General features: G+C 39.4%; 1 protein-coding gene across 1 annotated transcript in view; it reads left to right on the top strand.

Moving 5' to 3' along the window:
* Positions 1–1867: 1867 nt before the first annotated feature.
* Positions 1868–15162, top strand: part of cfap20dc (CFAP20 domain containing) — a 557307-nt gene continuing 544012 nt past the window's right edge. The window contains exons 1-2 of the mRNA XM_041191616.1: positions 1868–2032; positions 2360–2446. Coding sequence (XP_041047550.1) covers positions 2012–2032; positions 2360–2446 — 108 coding nt within the window. The 5' untranslated portion in view covers positions 1868–2011. The remainder of the gene's footprint in view (positions 2033–2359; positions 2447–15162) is intronic.

The following is a 15162-nucleotide window of genomic DNA, read 5'->3' as shown; positions in this document are numbered from 1 at the left end:
TTAGCCCTGTTTCTCTCTCCACAGATGCTGCCAGACTTGATTTTTCCAACACTTTTTGTTTTTATTTCAGATCTCCAGCATCTGCAGTTTTTCATTATCATTTTATGCTGCACTCTCTCCAAGGCCAATTCAGAATCATAGAATGGTTACAGCACGTAAAGGAGGCCTTTTGGCCCATTGTGTGTGTGCTGTCTCTCTGGAAGAACAAATCAGCTAATCACACTCCGTGACCTTTTCCCTGTAGCAGTTTTTTTCTCTTCAGTTGCTTATCGAATTCTCTTTTGAAAGCCCCAATTGTATCTACCTCCACCACCCTCTCAGGTAGTGAATTCTACATCTTAACCAACATCATCACCTGCAAGTTCCCTTCAAAGTCACTCAGCATTGTAACTATATGGCCTCTTCCTCCATTGCCACTGGGTCAAAATCCTGGAACTTCCTTCTGAACAGCACTGAGTGTACCTACGCTACATGGACTTCAGCAGTTTAAGAAGACGGCTCACCATCAACTTCTCAAGGGCAATAAATACTGGCCTTGTCAGTGATGCTCACATCCCATGAATGAATGTTTTTCCTCATGTCGCCAGTCATTATTTTGGCATTCACCTTAAATCTGTGTTCTCTGGTTCTCAACCATTCTGCCACTAGGAACATTTCCTCTCTATATACACTGTCTAGACACCTCATGATTTTAAACACTTGTATCAAATTTCCTATCAATCTTCTCTTTTTTTCTGAGGAGAAAAACCCCACTTCTCCAATCTATCCGGAAAGCTGACGTTCTGCATCCCTGGGGAATCACTTTAGTAAATATTGTCTGCACTCTCTCTAATGCCTTTGCATCCTTCCTAAAGTACGGTGCCCAGAATTGGACACAATACTGCAATTGAGTCTGAACTAGAGTATCATAATGGTTCATCACAACTTCCTTGCTTTTGGACTCTATTTACAAATAGAGGATCAATTTGCCTTTTCTAATACTTTCTTGACCTCCTCGTCAACGATTTGTGCATACATACTCCCACACCTCTCTCTCTCAGTTCCTGCACCCCTTCAGAATTGTGCCATTTATTTTAAATGGCCTCCCCTCCCCCTTCCTAACAAAATGTACCACTTCACACTTTATGTTGAATTTCACGTACCTGCCTATTCCACCTGCTTGTCTATGTCCTCTTGAAATATATCAATGATAATAAATATATCCTTCCAAAGATGTGGTGCTTGGAACTGCTCACTGTACCTCCATGTCTGATCTTGGCTTTGTATAGCTGAAGCATGAATTCTACACCCCTTTGGATGTAAATGCTAGTATTCCATTAGCCTTTTAGATCATTTTCTGTACCTGTTCGTGATATTTTAATGAACTGTGTACCTGGACCCCTAAGTCTCTTTGGATCTCCACTGGTTCTAGCTCTGGGATTTTCTACGTCAACCTGAACAGGCAGGCAGCGTCTCAACCTAATGTCCCATTTGAAAGATTACACCTCTGTTAATTCAGTGTTTGCACTGAAGGCTCAGTCTTGATGACCTGCTGTGAAATCCTGGAGTGGAACTTGAAGGCACAACGTTTTGACTCATAGGCCAGAGTGCGACCAAGTGAGCTAAGCTAACATTGATTGGCGTTAAAATGGGGTTTTAAAATAATAATTAAAAAATGCTGGCTTCCGCAGCTCAACCGTCAACATAGACCAAGGACAGAGATGCAACAGAAGCACCTTTTGGCTTCAAGAATTGGGCGCATGCGTATAGATGACAAACGGTCACCCTGCAGCGTCCGTGTCACCGTGACAACGAGGGAGGTTCAGCACGTGCCCTCCTTGCGCTCGGTGGGATTCCGCGCTCTGATTGGACGAATGGGCAGCAGGTGCAAAATGGTGGCTGAAGTTGCGAGCTGTTTCTGGGCTGGAGGCAGGTTCAGCCCAGTCTTGTGAGCCACCGGTTGTTGACCGGTGTAAACTTCTGTGCACTTCCTTTATTAAACTGTTACACATCTTTGTAACCGTCTTGCAGTATGTTCAAGAACGAGTATCAGGTAATGTTCGCATGTTGAAAGGGAATAAGTAACGTACTTTAATTATAGTCAAAGTTTCAATCGCTGTATATATTATAGGCATATTATATTATATTATAGGCAATATTAACGTCTTTCAGAGCTAACCAATTTTGACCTTTTATATAATGCAATGCTTTATATTTGTGGAATATAATTTTTCTCACCCTTTATGACGTTGAATGTTTTCAGTCTCCAACTATGTTGTCAATTTCCTTCACTTCTGTAATCTTGTGTTTGTTTACGACTATTTAAATTTAGTGCTTGCTTTGTCAAAGTGGAAAACAAACATACAACATTTTTTTAAAGGGAGGACCATTTGTAGAAATCTTCAGCTCACAAGGTAAAGACCCAGTTGCAAAATGGAAGCTTTACGGCAGTCCTGCAGTCCAAAAAGTAAGTTAACTAATTGTAGGTGTAGGTGGAATTGATTGTTTTTGATATAAAGAAAAGATGAAACGACTATCGATAAAACATAACTATTTATTTACTATATATGTGGGTCTTGCATTTATTTGCATTACCACCCTAATGCTTTTAAAATTTACAAAAGTCTTGCAAACTTTGTAATGTGAGAAATGATACTGTGGCAGCTCGATGCAATCTTTGATTCCCATTAAAAGACCTATTGGTTGAAGAAGGGGTAGAAACAATTTTGGACAGGAAAAACACACCAAAATACAGAAGACAAAAGCAAAATGCTACAGATGCTGGAACTCTGAAATAAAAAAGGAAAATACTGGAATTATTGAGCAGGACAGCAGCATTTGTGTGAAAAGCAAAGTTAACATATCAAGCCGAAGATCTTTTGTTGATTTGGGTAGATTGGTAGTTTGGCTGATCATGAATTAAAAAAAAGACTTGCATTATTATATAGTGCCTTTCGTGACCACAGGACATCCCAAATTGCCAATGATGTACCTTTGAAGTGTAGTCACTCTTGTATTATAGGAAACACGGCAGCCAGTTTGCACACATGCTCCCACAAACAGCAATGTGATAATGACCAGATACTATGTTTTTTGCACTGTTAATTGAAGGAAAAACATTGGCTATGACACTGGGGATCTCCAGCTCTTTTTTGAAATAGTGCCTTGGTATCTTGTACATCCACTTGAGAAGGTAGATGGGACCTCGCTTTAATGTCTCATCTGAAAGACAACAGTACAGCAAATGCTCAGTACTGAACTGAAATGTCAGCCTTAATTTTTATGCTCAAGCCCTGGAGTGGAACTTGAATCCACAACCTTCTGATTCAGAGGTGAGAGGGCTAGAAATAGATCCATGTCTGACACAGCAAATCATATAGCACTGTGCACGTATTGAGTCTGTAGGAACTGTCCAATTCATACTATCCGCTCGCTCATTCCCCATAGCACTGCAATTTTTTCTTATTCAAATATATATCAAATTCCCATCTGAAAGTTACTGTTAAATCTGCTTGCATCACTCTTTCTTGCAGTGCATTCCAGATCATAACATCTTGCTCATAAAATAGTTTTCCCATGGCTCTCTCCTGATTCCAATTATTTTTAAATCTGTTACCTGGTTACTGGCCCACCCACCAGTTGGAACTCTTTCTGCTTAGTTACTCCAATGAAAATTTTGAACACCTCTATCAAATCTTCCCTTCACTTTCTCTTGCAAGAACAATCGCAGGTTCTCTAGCCTCTCCACATAACTGAAGTCCCCTGTTCCTGGTAACATTCCAGTAAATCTCTCTCTCTCCCCTCCAATGCCTTGGCATCCATTCTAAAATACCCAGAATTGGACACTGTAACAGACCTGAGGCCTAAACAGTCATTTGCAAAATTTCAGTGCAATTTCCTTTGCTTTTGAATTCTATATTACCATATATTTTAATAGCTTTATCAACTTAACCTGCCACCGTCAAAGATTTAGGCATGTGAACCCCAAGGTCCCTCTGTTCCTGTACCCCTTTAAACTGTACCATTTAGTTTATTTTTCAGTCCTTGACATTTCTGATGAAGTCCACCTTGACTTGAAGACAAAATGACAACACCAAGCTATTTCCAAAAGCATTGATCACCAATACTTAAGCTGATAAAATGACTTGTTGAGCCACAAGTACAGAGACCAAGACTATGTGGGAAAGAGAATGGGAATGAAGACTCATGGATTCCCAAAAGCTACTATGGATGACCAACCAGAATGCATATATAGTTAAAGATTTTGTTAGAGCAGTGACCTGGACTGGAAAGTGGGCACATGTGACAGTCCTCAAAATATATGTACCATATTGTAACTTCCCTAATTTTCCCTTTCTGATCTGTTCTAAGTTTCATTATCTTTCACTATTCCTGTACTCATTTTTCTGTTGATGCCCCTTACCTATTTACCATGTATATGCGTCCAGGGATGTAGTTTGTCCAATTCTGATCTGAGAGCCCATTCTTTCTGAATATATTTAAAAAGATTCTCCACAATGTGCAAAATAATTAATTTTATCACTTTTATTGCTATTATTTTGGGAATTATCCAGACCCAAACTGAATCTGAGATAAGGAACTTGAATAGTCTTAGAATCCAGCCATTGTAAAATACTTCATATCTGTGAAGTAATTAACCTGTTTAATCTCATCTTCAATCTGCATGGGATTGGTGCTCTGATTCTTCAGGTCATCATCAACCTTATCTTACTTTGGTTAACTTCTGATTCTGATTAACTGTACTGATTGCATGGCTTTCTGTGATTTACCTAAGATTGTTTGTGTAAGTTAGTTTTCTAAAATGAATAAATCAGCTGCATAAAGTTTGTCTCAATACATGGAAACTGAAATCTTGCAAATAAATTGTTTCATCACCCTGTCAATGTCAATGGATGTGACATTTGTTTGTAACCCATCATTATTAGTTTAAAATCTGTGTTTACTAATGTCCTGAATCCTTACTACTCTGTTCTCATTTCTTAAGGTTGTTAGGAGTTGTTTTTTCATCACATTTCGATCGAGTACTGTAAATGGATCTGGTTGAAATGTTTTGGTATTTGCCTTCTCTACGGTTTTAATATATTAAGTATATAAATCAGAATGAAACGTGTCTGCCTCAATGGAGCTTGGATTTTATTTAAACTCGGTTAACAATTTTGATTCACCTATCATTAATGGGCAAAACAACCCAGTACTGAGAAACTTTGTCGTCTGCCTGTAAATTCTTTTCAAGGCTCTGGATGCTGGGATTTCTGCATCTGAAAACACTCAGCTCATGATTCTTCCATTGTCAACACAGTAACGTCTAAACATTTCATTGAACTTGACAAGAAACTTAATCTTGTCAGACTCTTGCAGTAATCACAGTGAAAACAACTTGTGTGCGTGTGTGTGTGTGACCATGAATCAGTTTCCCGTTAACTTGGAACTTTGTGTACTCAATTGATTCAGTGGCTTCCTACCATTAAATACTTGGTAAACTTTGAAAATTGGTGCAGCATTTTACATAAGTATGCTCTTCTTTGTCAGTATGAAGGGCATGTTCAGAATGATATTTTATAATGAAGAGTGAGACAAACAGAAAAATCATTGAAATATGCTGATCTTGAAGACTAGCATGTATCAAAATAAATCATATGAACAAAATATGTTTTGGCAAGTGTAATAATCTAAATGATTTTAATGCATAGATTTATATGAAAATTCAGATTAATTATATACAAACCTCCTACCACTGGTACTATTTTGCTTACAGCAGAACAGAGCAAATGAGCAAAATGTAAACTTATTTGTATGTACAATTCTAATTGTATGCAGCATTTTGTCTGATGGAGGGCAGTAAGGCACATTGCTATTATTTACTAATGGGAGCGAGCGTTTTATCAGATTGTTTCCTAGTTCAGAGTATAAATTGCCTATTGAAATAGTGCTTAATTAATGTTGCTTTTAGTTTGTGCATTACAGTAAAAGGCTTAGAACTTAATCTTGATGGGTGATTGTTTGTCAGTCACTGGAAGATTGAATATCCTTTTAAAAATTATCAGTCTCCATGGAGATCGTAACATAGGCATTTGCATGCAACTTCAAACCTTTCTTTCGGATGACTCAATGTTCTTTCTCTAATTTTTGCCATCCACGTGTGGAATTAATTTTATGTGCACCAATACCAAGGTAATATGTGGATATGTGTCACACAATCACAATGCAGAAGATGCCCTTTGACCCATCAAGTCTGCAGTAACACGTGAGAAACACCTGACCTACCTACCTACCTATTCCCATTTACCAGCACTTGGCCCATAAGCCTTGAATATTATGACATGCTAAGTGCTCATCCAGGTGCTTTTTTACAGGATGTGAGGCAATCCGCCCCCACCACCCTCCCAGGAGTGCATTCCAGACCGTCACCACCCTCTGGGTAAAAAATGTTTTCCCTCACATCACCCTCCCCCCACCCACCCCAAAAAACCTCCTGGCCCTCACCTTGAACTTATGCCCCCTTGTGACTGACCCTTCAACTAATGGGAACAGCTGCTCCCTGTCCACGTCCCTCATAATCTTGTACACCTCGACCAGGTCGACCCTTGGTCTTCTCTGCTCCAACGAAAACAACCCAAGTCTGTCCAACCTCTCTTCCTAACTTAAATGTTTCATCCCAGGCAATATTCTGGTGAATCTCTGCGCCCCCCCGTCCAGTGCAATCACATCCTTCCTATAATGTGGCGACCAGAACTGCACACAGTACTCCAGCTGTGGCCTCACCAAGATTCTATACAACTCCAACATGACCACCCTACTTTTGTAATCTGTGCCTCGAATGATAAAGGCAAGTGTCCCGTATGCCTTTTTCACCACCCCACTAACATGCCCCTCTGTGTTCAGAGAACTTTAGACACACACGCCAAGGTCCCTTTGTTCCTCATGACTTCCTAGTGTCATGCCGTTCATTGAATACTACTTTGTAAAATTACTGCGCCACCAGTAGAAACAAAAGAACCTATATATAATATACTTTTGAGAAGCCACCATAGGAGTGGCAGATGAAGAAAGAATACCATCCGCAGCCATTGATATGGTAGCATGCTCGTCCACTAAATTACCTGATTTACTGAATTCAACTTAAATTTACCATGGTGGCGTTTGAACTCTTAACCTCTAGGTTTTAAGTTAGTACCATAAGCAGTACCATACATGAGGCAACTTTTATCTTTTCAGCTTATTGAGTGATTTATTTATTCCTCATTATTCATGGCAGTTTTATGTAAAGTTCAGAATTTTCTTCACATCAGCAAACATAGTCAGGCAGAGGTAAAGTATCTTTGTGAATTTAAAGAGAGGTTGGTTCTTGGGGAGTGAAGGTCAGAGAGATTCAGTGCCCTTGTAAATTAAGTGAAGATTGAAGCAGAAACTACTTCTGGGAACAGAAGAAGAGTGTTGTGGTAAGGAGAGAATGAAATCCAAGAAGCAAGAGTGACTGTTGAGGTAGTTCTTGGGAAGTTGCAGCATTTATTTCACATACGGTTTTAGTAGATTAAAAATCTATCACAAGGATCAGTCCTCAGTCCTCAGTTATTTACTATCTATGTTAATTACTTGGAGGAGGGGACAGACTTTAATGTATCCAAATTTGCTGACGATACAAAAATAGGTGGGAGGACTTGTTGTGGTGAGGACATAAAGAATCTGCAAGGGGATATAGATAGGTTGAGTGCGTGGGAAAAAACTTGGCAGATGAAGTTTAATGTAGGAAATTGTGAAGTATTAAACCGGTTCAACAATGTATGTAAAAGAGAATAGGGGAGTGGTAGTAACTGGAAGTATGCATGGTTTCAAATGATCCATGAGGTAACCTCAAGAACCTTTGCATTATTATTTGGGGGTCTGGGCTAGGAATCCAAAACTTTTCACAAACTCCCTAGAAAATGTCCGTGTGATTTTAATGCATCAGATGTTTTTGGGATCCACCTTCCTTTAATAATTCTATGAAACCAGCTGCAGCAGAATGACTAGATCGATGGTATTATCCAGCCCAAAAATCCTCGTACTAACTCTTGATAAATGGCCTCCTGCTGCACTTTAACAATTCTGTGAACTTGCTTGATGACTTGATAGCGCTTTTAGCTTACCTCCTGCTTGCTGCTTCCTGCCTCTAGCATGCCTCCCTCCCTGACTCTTCTGCGCGCAGTGAGTGACATGAGTGAATTTAGGCTGTTAATTCCACCTGATAATCATGTCAGAACATGAGAACGTAAGAAATAGGAGCAAAGTAGGCCATTCGGTCCCTCAAGCCTGCCCTGCCATACAATAAGATCATGACTGATCTGCCCAGGCCTCAACTCCTCTTTCGTGCCATCGCTCCATAGCCCTCAACTCCCCGATATTTCAAAAATATACCTCCAGTATCTAGCCTCCACAACTCTCTGGAGTAGAGAATTCCAGACATTCACTACCCTCTGAGAGAAGAAATTCCTTTACATCTCAGTTTTAAATGAATGTCCCCTTATTCTGTAACCATGTCCCCTAGTTTGAGATTCCACTACTAGTGGAAACATCTACGCTGTCAAGCCCCCTCAGAATCTTGTACGTTTCAATAAGATCACCCCTCATTCTTCTAAACTCTAATGATAAAAGCCTAACCTGTTTATCTGTTCTTGATAAGTCAACCCCTTCATCCCAGGAATCAGCCTAGTGAATCTCATTTAAGCTGCCCCCAATGCCAGTATATCCTTTCTTAAATATGGGGACCAGAACTGTGCACAGTACTCTAGGTGCGGCCTCACCAACACCCTGTACAGTTGTAACAAGACTCCCCTATTTTTAATCTCCAACCCCCTAGCAATGCAGGCCAAAATTCCATTTGCCACCTTAATTACTTGCTGCACCTGCATGCTAACTTTGTTTCTTGCACAAGAACACCCAGATCCCTCTGTACTGCACTTTTTTGGAGTCTCTCCCCATTTAAATAACTGTCTGCCTTTTGATTCTTCCTACTAAAGTGCATGACCTCACACTTTTCTACATTAAACGCCATCTGCCAAGTTTTTTTTCCCACTCACTCAACCTATCTATATCCCCTTGCAGATTCCTTATGTCCTCATCACAACGTGACCTCCCACCTATTTTTGTATCGGCAACAAATTTGGATACATTACAGTCTGTCCCCTCCTCCAAGTAATTAACATAGATAGTAAGCAATTGAGGCCCGAGGACTGACCCTTGTGGCACTCCACTAGTTATGTCTTTACCAAGTCAGGCTTGGCTCTCCTGTATTAATTTCCTATCATGGGGAAGCCTACCAGTTCTTTGCTTGTCAGCTAGTGTGGCAGACCTCATCTAACCAACAGAATGTGCATAGCTGTTTTAATTAATTGCGTGATGGACTATTGTGTGACAGATTTCAATTCATATAGTCTCTTTCATACGAAACACCCACTTTACAGCTGATGAATCACTTTTTGAAGTTTAGCCATTGTCATAATAACAGAAATGTGGCAGCCATTTTGCGCACAGCAAGTCCCCACAAATAATGAAATAGATGACCAGATCATCTATTTTATGTGCTGCTGAAGAGATAAATGTTGGCCAGGACACTAGAGAAAATTCTCCTATTCTTAAAATAGTGCCGTGGATCCTTTTTGTTTACCTGGGAGGTTAGGCAGGGTTTTGGTTCACTGTTTACATGTTAACATTGAACTCTTTTCTCACTCACAATGTATGTTGTTCACCAAGTAAAGAATCACTAGCTCCGGTAATGGGCAATGAACCAGATCAGATTGAAGTAAAAATAGGACAGCATCTTAGTAGTAGTGATCACAACATTGTAAAATTCAAGATTTGGATTGAGCATGACATAAGCAGTACAAAGATGAAGGAAAGAGAATGGGGGGAAAAAGCAATTTGAGGAAATAGGATGGAACTAAAGGTAAACTGGGAGAAAATCTTGAAGATCAGAGACAGAAAAGTCTTTAATTACAAAATCAATTTCTCAAGGAATATAAAAAGAAACAAAATATTCTATACACATAAATAACATAAGTAGAATGAAAGTATGGTCAGGACTGCTAAAAGTTGAGTAGGATAAACTGATGAGCAGTGGCCACAAAATGCCAGAAGTTTTGAATAATGACTTCACCTCAGTCTTTATAAACATGGTAATGGGATAGACACTTTACTAGAGGGGAAACTGGAAAAGATATTAATACAGTGGGATAGAAAAGGAGGAAATAATTAACTAGCAAAACTAAGAGAGATTAAATTTCCAGGTCCAAATGGTATGCACCTCTGCACTCTCAGGAAAACTAGTAAAGATATGTAAGAGTTTCATAGAAGACTGGGCAAGTGTCAGAAGACTGATGGAGAGCTAACGCCATTACTAGATACAAAAAGGAAGATGGAATAAAACCTAGGAATTATAGACCGGTCAGATTAAAGTCAGTGATGAGAATGATACTGGAATCTATACTCAAAGAAGTGATAGAAGAGTATCTAGAGACATAAGATATAATTTTAAAGAAGTCAGCACAGACTCTGAAAGGCTGCCATGATTCACTAACCTGATCAAATTCTTTGAGGTAACTGAAAGAATAGACAATGCTAATATAGTAGATCCCATACACTTGGATTTTCAAAAGACCTCAAATAAGCTACTACAGGGTAGACTCATGACAAAGATTAGGGCAAGTGGAGTCAGTGGACAAACAACTGACTGGATCATAAATTGGCTGAAAATATAGTAAGTGGGGGATGAAGGGTAGCTATTCAGATTTGAAGAAAATAGAAAGTGGTGTTCCACAAGTAAGCACTAGGACCACTTTTATTCATAATTTGCATTAATAATTTGGATCTAGGAATAGATAACTCATCAAAATTTGCAAATAACCAAACTGGGAGGTTTAGCAAATACAAAGAAAGAATGCAGTATAAAACAAAGAAAACCTAAGGAAATTTGTAGACTGGGCTTAAGTGGCAAAATAACTTTAACATAGAATTTGGTAGGAGAAATAGAAACATCATATCCTTAGAACATAAACTGAATGGGATAGAAGAACAAAGGGATCTTGGAATACAGGTAAACAAAATTATTAAAAGTGGCATTGCAGATCAGCAATCCAGTTAAAAATGCAAACAATTTATTTCAAAGGGTATAGAATTCAAAAACTGAGAAGCAAATTGTTACAAGTTTAAGTTCTGCCTTGGGGATTGTATCAATTGCAATGGTCACTCTCAAGTGATTTAACATTGTTAATTTTTAGGGATATACCTATTATACCCAATTATGTGATAGTATAACTCAAGGGTGTAACTCAGTACCTCCTTGTGACCTGAGCTAGATATTGTCTTTCATGTGTGGCTTTTCAAACTTTTTGAAGGCAAACTGAGAAACACTAGATAAACCAAGAACCAATCATGAAGCCGTTTATTTCGGAGACTATTGTAATTTGTTTTGAATTAGGTAAATCAATCTTACTCTCCTTGAAAAACAAAATTGGGGAAAAAGTAACAAACCGTGCATCGTGTCATTTTTGGGGGAAGGTGCATTCGTTTTTTGCGTGACTTTCTTTCGAGCCAACTTCTAGTATTTATGGCCAATTCCCATGTGTTATATGGCTCAGCACTGCTGGACACTTTAAAATGGTGATTAATCAGCTGGTTTGCCACGCCTTTTGTCCTCTTTTATTTACTTCCTTTCACTTAGTTTCCAACTTTCTCTCCAAGCCAGATGACACTATTATGTTGCCAGTTTAGTGCTGAACAGCATTTTGCTTAGTTACAGTTGGAGACTAAATCAATATACTAAATTAATTTGCCGAAATGAAAGAAGACAGAAAGCAGCTCGCTAATCAGCTGTTCAAAGTTCCAGGCAGGCCTGAGAAACCTGCAGGACATTGCAGAAGTCCAGTGCTAAACTGATAACTGAACCAAAGGAAAACTTAGACCAGTCTCAAATTGGTTTTGGCAACCATAGCCTAATAGGTTGGATTATCTGCCATTAACTATGAATAATCTAGACCACATATGCCTTGCATGCTTTGGATAATCACTGCAATGGATTTTGTAGTCTAATTTTGATCTGTTCTGAATTCTCCATTCCATTCAAATGCTGTTTCTTTGTATGCTTTCTAGATTGCTTGTGCTACATAAATGTAATATTGTTTCAGAATTGTAGCCAATTCTATGCAAGTGTGATTCAAAATGTGCACGTAGAAAAGTGACAGACTCAAGATGAACAGTGCCGGTTAAGATTTTTAAAGATACTAGCAGATGACTGTGGCATTGCTCACAGATTGCACAATTCAATAATAATAGTCACTTGATAGTACAGAACTTGAGTATTGCTGAAAAAAAGAGACATGCTGATTACAGTCAGTACTCTGATTATTGTGAACAGCCAAAGGGACATGCTGTTTGACAGTCTGCCAGTTATTGGTATGTACAGCCTATGTACCTGGCATCGCACTGGCACTGAAATTATACCACATTGCTCATTTGTGTGGTGGGCAGAACATCTAAAGATGTACTCTTTAGATGGACCATACCCAACCAACCCATGCATGCAAAACTCAACATAATGTTGGATGTGATTCTGCGATTGGGCAGCATTTGCCGAACAATTTGATTGTGCTAAGAATTACACTTAAGATTATTGGCTGTGCTCACAATGTTGCTCACTTAAGTTTGCTAGAAACTATATATAATCAGACATTGCACCCTCTTGTTGAACAAACAGAAGCATTACGGACATTAGCTCCCTGGTGCATTCACCGTGGCAATGACACGACCAATCGGAGCAGACTTGCCAAGCAATCAGCATCCCTTTCCTCATTCAGTATAAATTGTTATTGCTTTTTTGAAATTTAGCATTCTTGCATCTGTCCTGATGAGTACAAGATGAAAACCTTTGACAGTGTGGCCCTTTTTTTCCAGCAATACACAAATCCTATAATTTGTGCATTACGTGGCAGAAACCCAGTGTTTCAGTGCCACTTATTTATATGATTAATCAAATGATACTTCCATTACCTTGCAATCTAGTATTTTTACTGGTGTTTTGGGTATCATGTTACTCAACTCTGCCCAATTTTTTGTGTCAAAATCTGTAAATGAGTTGCATTGATTTTTATATGTTCCTTAATTTAAATATTTTTATTTTAACTTTTTGCTTTATAAAGCCCAGAATAGACAGAAAGATGATGGGCAACATGTAGACTGGAGCTAAGTACATGAAGCTTAACAGGGAGGTAGGCTGGTTCTGGGGGCTCTGTAGAAGTTATATGGGCACTGGACTTTGGGAGCATTGAATGATTTTGGATTATGGTGCAGGTAGATGATATGTGTTTGATATTTAGTAGCAATAGATTTAAAATAGGGGAGGCTCCCAGGGTTTAGTTAGGCGTAATTGTTGGATTGGAAGCCTTGGGGTGGGGAGTTTATGCATCAAAGGTCTTAAAGGTGACAGAACTGGCATTGGAAAGGGGGTTGGGGGAGGGGTGTGGAGGAAGTGCAACAGTCCTGAGGTCTAGAACTCTGTGGCCTGACAGAACTGAGGCGAGATGTCGAAGTCTTGCAGGGGGGCATTCAATAGATATGTTGTCAACGTGGAAAATGGGGATGGTGTCTGAAAGCCTGAGGGTACTAGGAAGAGTTAGTGCTGTCTGTTACTGTTCTTTTGGTGTCCCAGGATGTGATAGTACTAGGGAAATGAGGAAATTGAATCTAGATGTGCTGGAGAAGGCATGGAGCCTCAAAGCATGGGAGCAGTAGGTGTAGTCAGGGTTTGAGGGCACTGCAAGGAGGTTCTGGAGTCTCAGTTGTGGGTTTGAGGGCACTGCAAGGAGATTCTGGAGTCTCAGTTGTGGGTTTGAGGGCACTGCAAGGAGGTTCTGGAGTCTCAGTTGTGGGTTTGAGGGCACTGCAAGGAGGTTCTGGAGTCTCAGTTGTGGGTGTGAGGTCCCAGGATCTGCTAGCATTCTGCAAGGATTCAGGTCTGGCTGTCTTGAGGACAGGGGCCTGGTAAATTGAAAAGGTGAGTTTAGGAGAATTAGGAGTTTAGCCTGAACTGTTCCTGATCTATTTTCAGCCATCAGGCTTGTTCCCAGATGATTAGCTGAGGTACCTGAAAGTGTGGATTTACAATGCTGTACAAAGCAAGTTTATAAGTAAGAAGCATTTCATTCAGGACTGTTAATTTCTTTGAAGAGTTTGTTATAAATGTCATTTTTATCACTAAATTTTCATCTGGAGAAAGTGACCATTTACTTTGAGATATAGTTGGAATGATTTGATTAGTCGCTTTCTGGTCATTGCCAGTTTAAGATTGGTAGTGAACAAAAAGTATGAGATTTGACTGCTTCCTATCGTGTTGCTTATTCATTCCTCATTGTTACTTACTGACTAAATCAGGCAACTTTTGATTTATTCACATCTAGTTAAGCAGACATTTGGTTCATGATTCAATAAATAAGTCTTCATTTCAGCCATTGTCAATTATTAATTCTAAGGAGGTGATGCCTTTAGAATACTTGAAGAAACAGGATGTGCTGGGCACACAATTTTTAAATATATGCTAATGATTTTAGGTGCTGTTTCTACAAGGTTTGTTTTGATGGAATCAGAAGTGCTATGAACCTTGTGGAATTACAGTACAACAGTTGTCTTCAAAATACTAAAAATACTACCTATGGTTATAAGTATTGCTTAGGGCAGTTCTGCTGAAGGGTCATGAGGACTCGAAACATCAACTCTTTTCTTCTCTGCTGATGCTGCCAGACCTGCTGAGTTTTTCCAGGTAAATCTGTTTTTGTTTTTTACCTTGCAAATGAGATGAGGGTTTCTGCCTCCACCACCAAACCAGGCAGCGAATCCCAGACACCCACTATTTTCTGGGTGAAGAAGTTTTCCCCCCTGTTCCCTCTAATCCTTCTACTAATCAACTTAAATCTGTTACCCCTGGCAATTGACTTCTCTGCTAGGGGAAACAGGGTCTTTCCTGCCTACTCTTTGTAGGGCCCTCATAATCTTGTACACCTCAATTAAATCACCTCTTAGCCAACCCTAGCCTGTCCAATCTTTCCTCATAGCTGCACTTTTCAAACCTTGGCAACATTCTTGTAAACCTCTATTCTCTCCAGAGTGATTATGTCCTACCTGCAATGTGGCGACTGG

The sequence above is a fragment of the Carcharodon carcharias genome, chromosome 7 (genome assembly GCF_017639515.1).
Source record: "Carcharodon carcharias isolate sCarCar2 chromosome 7, sCarCar2.pri, whole genome shotgun sequence".
Classification (NCBI taxonomy): Eukaryota; Metazoa; Chordata; class Chondrichthyes; order Lamniformes; family Lamnidae; genus Carcharodon; species Carcharodon carcharias.
This window is presented reverse-complemented; position numbering and strand designations above follow the sequence as displayed.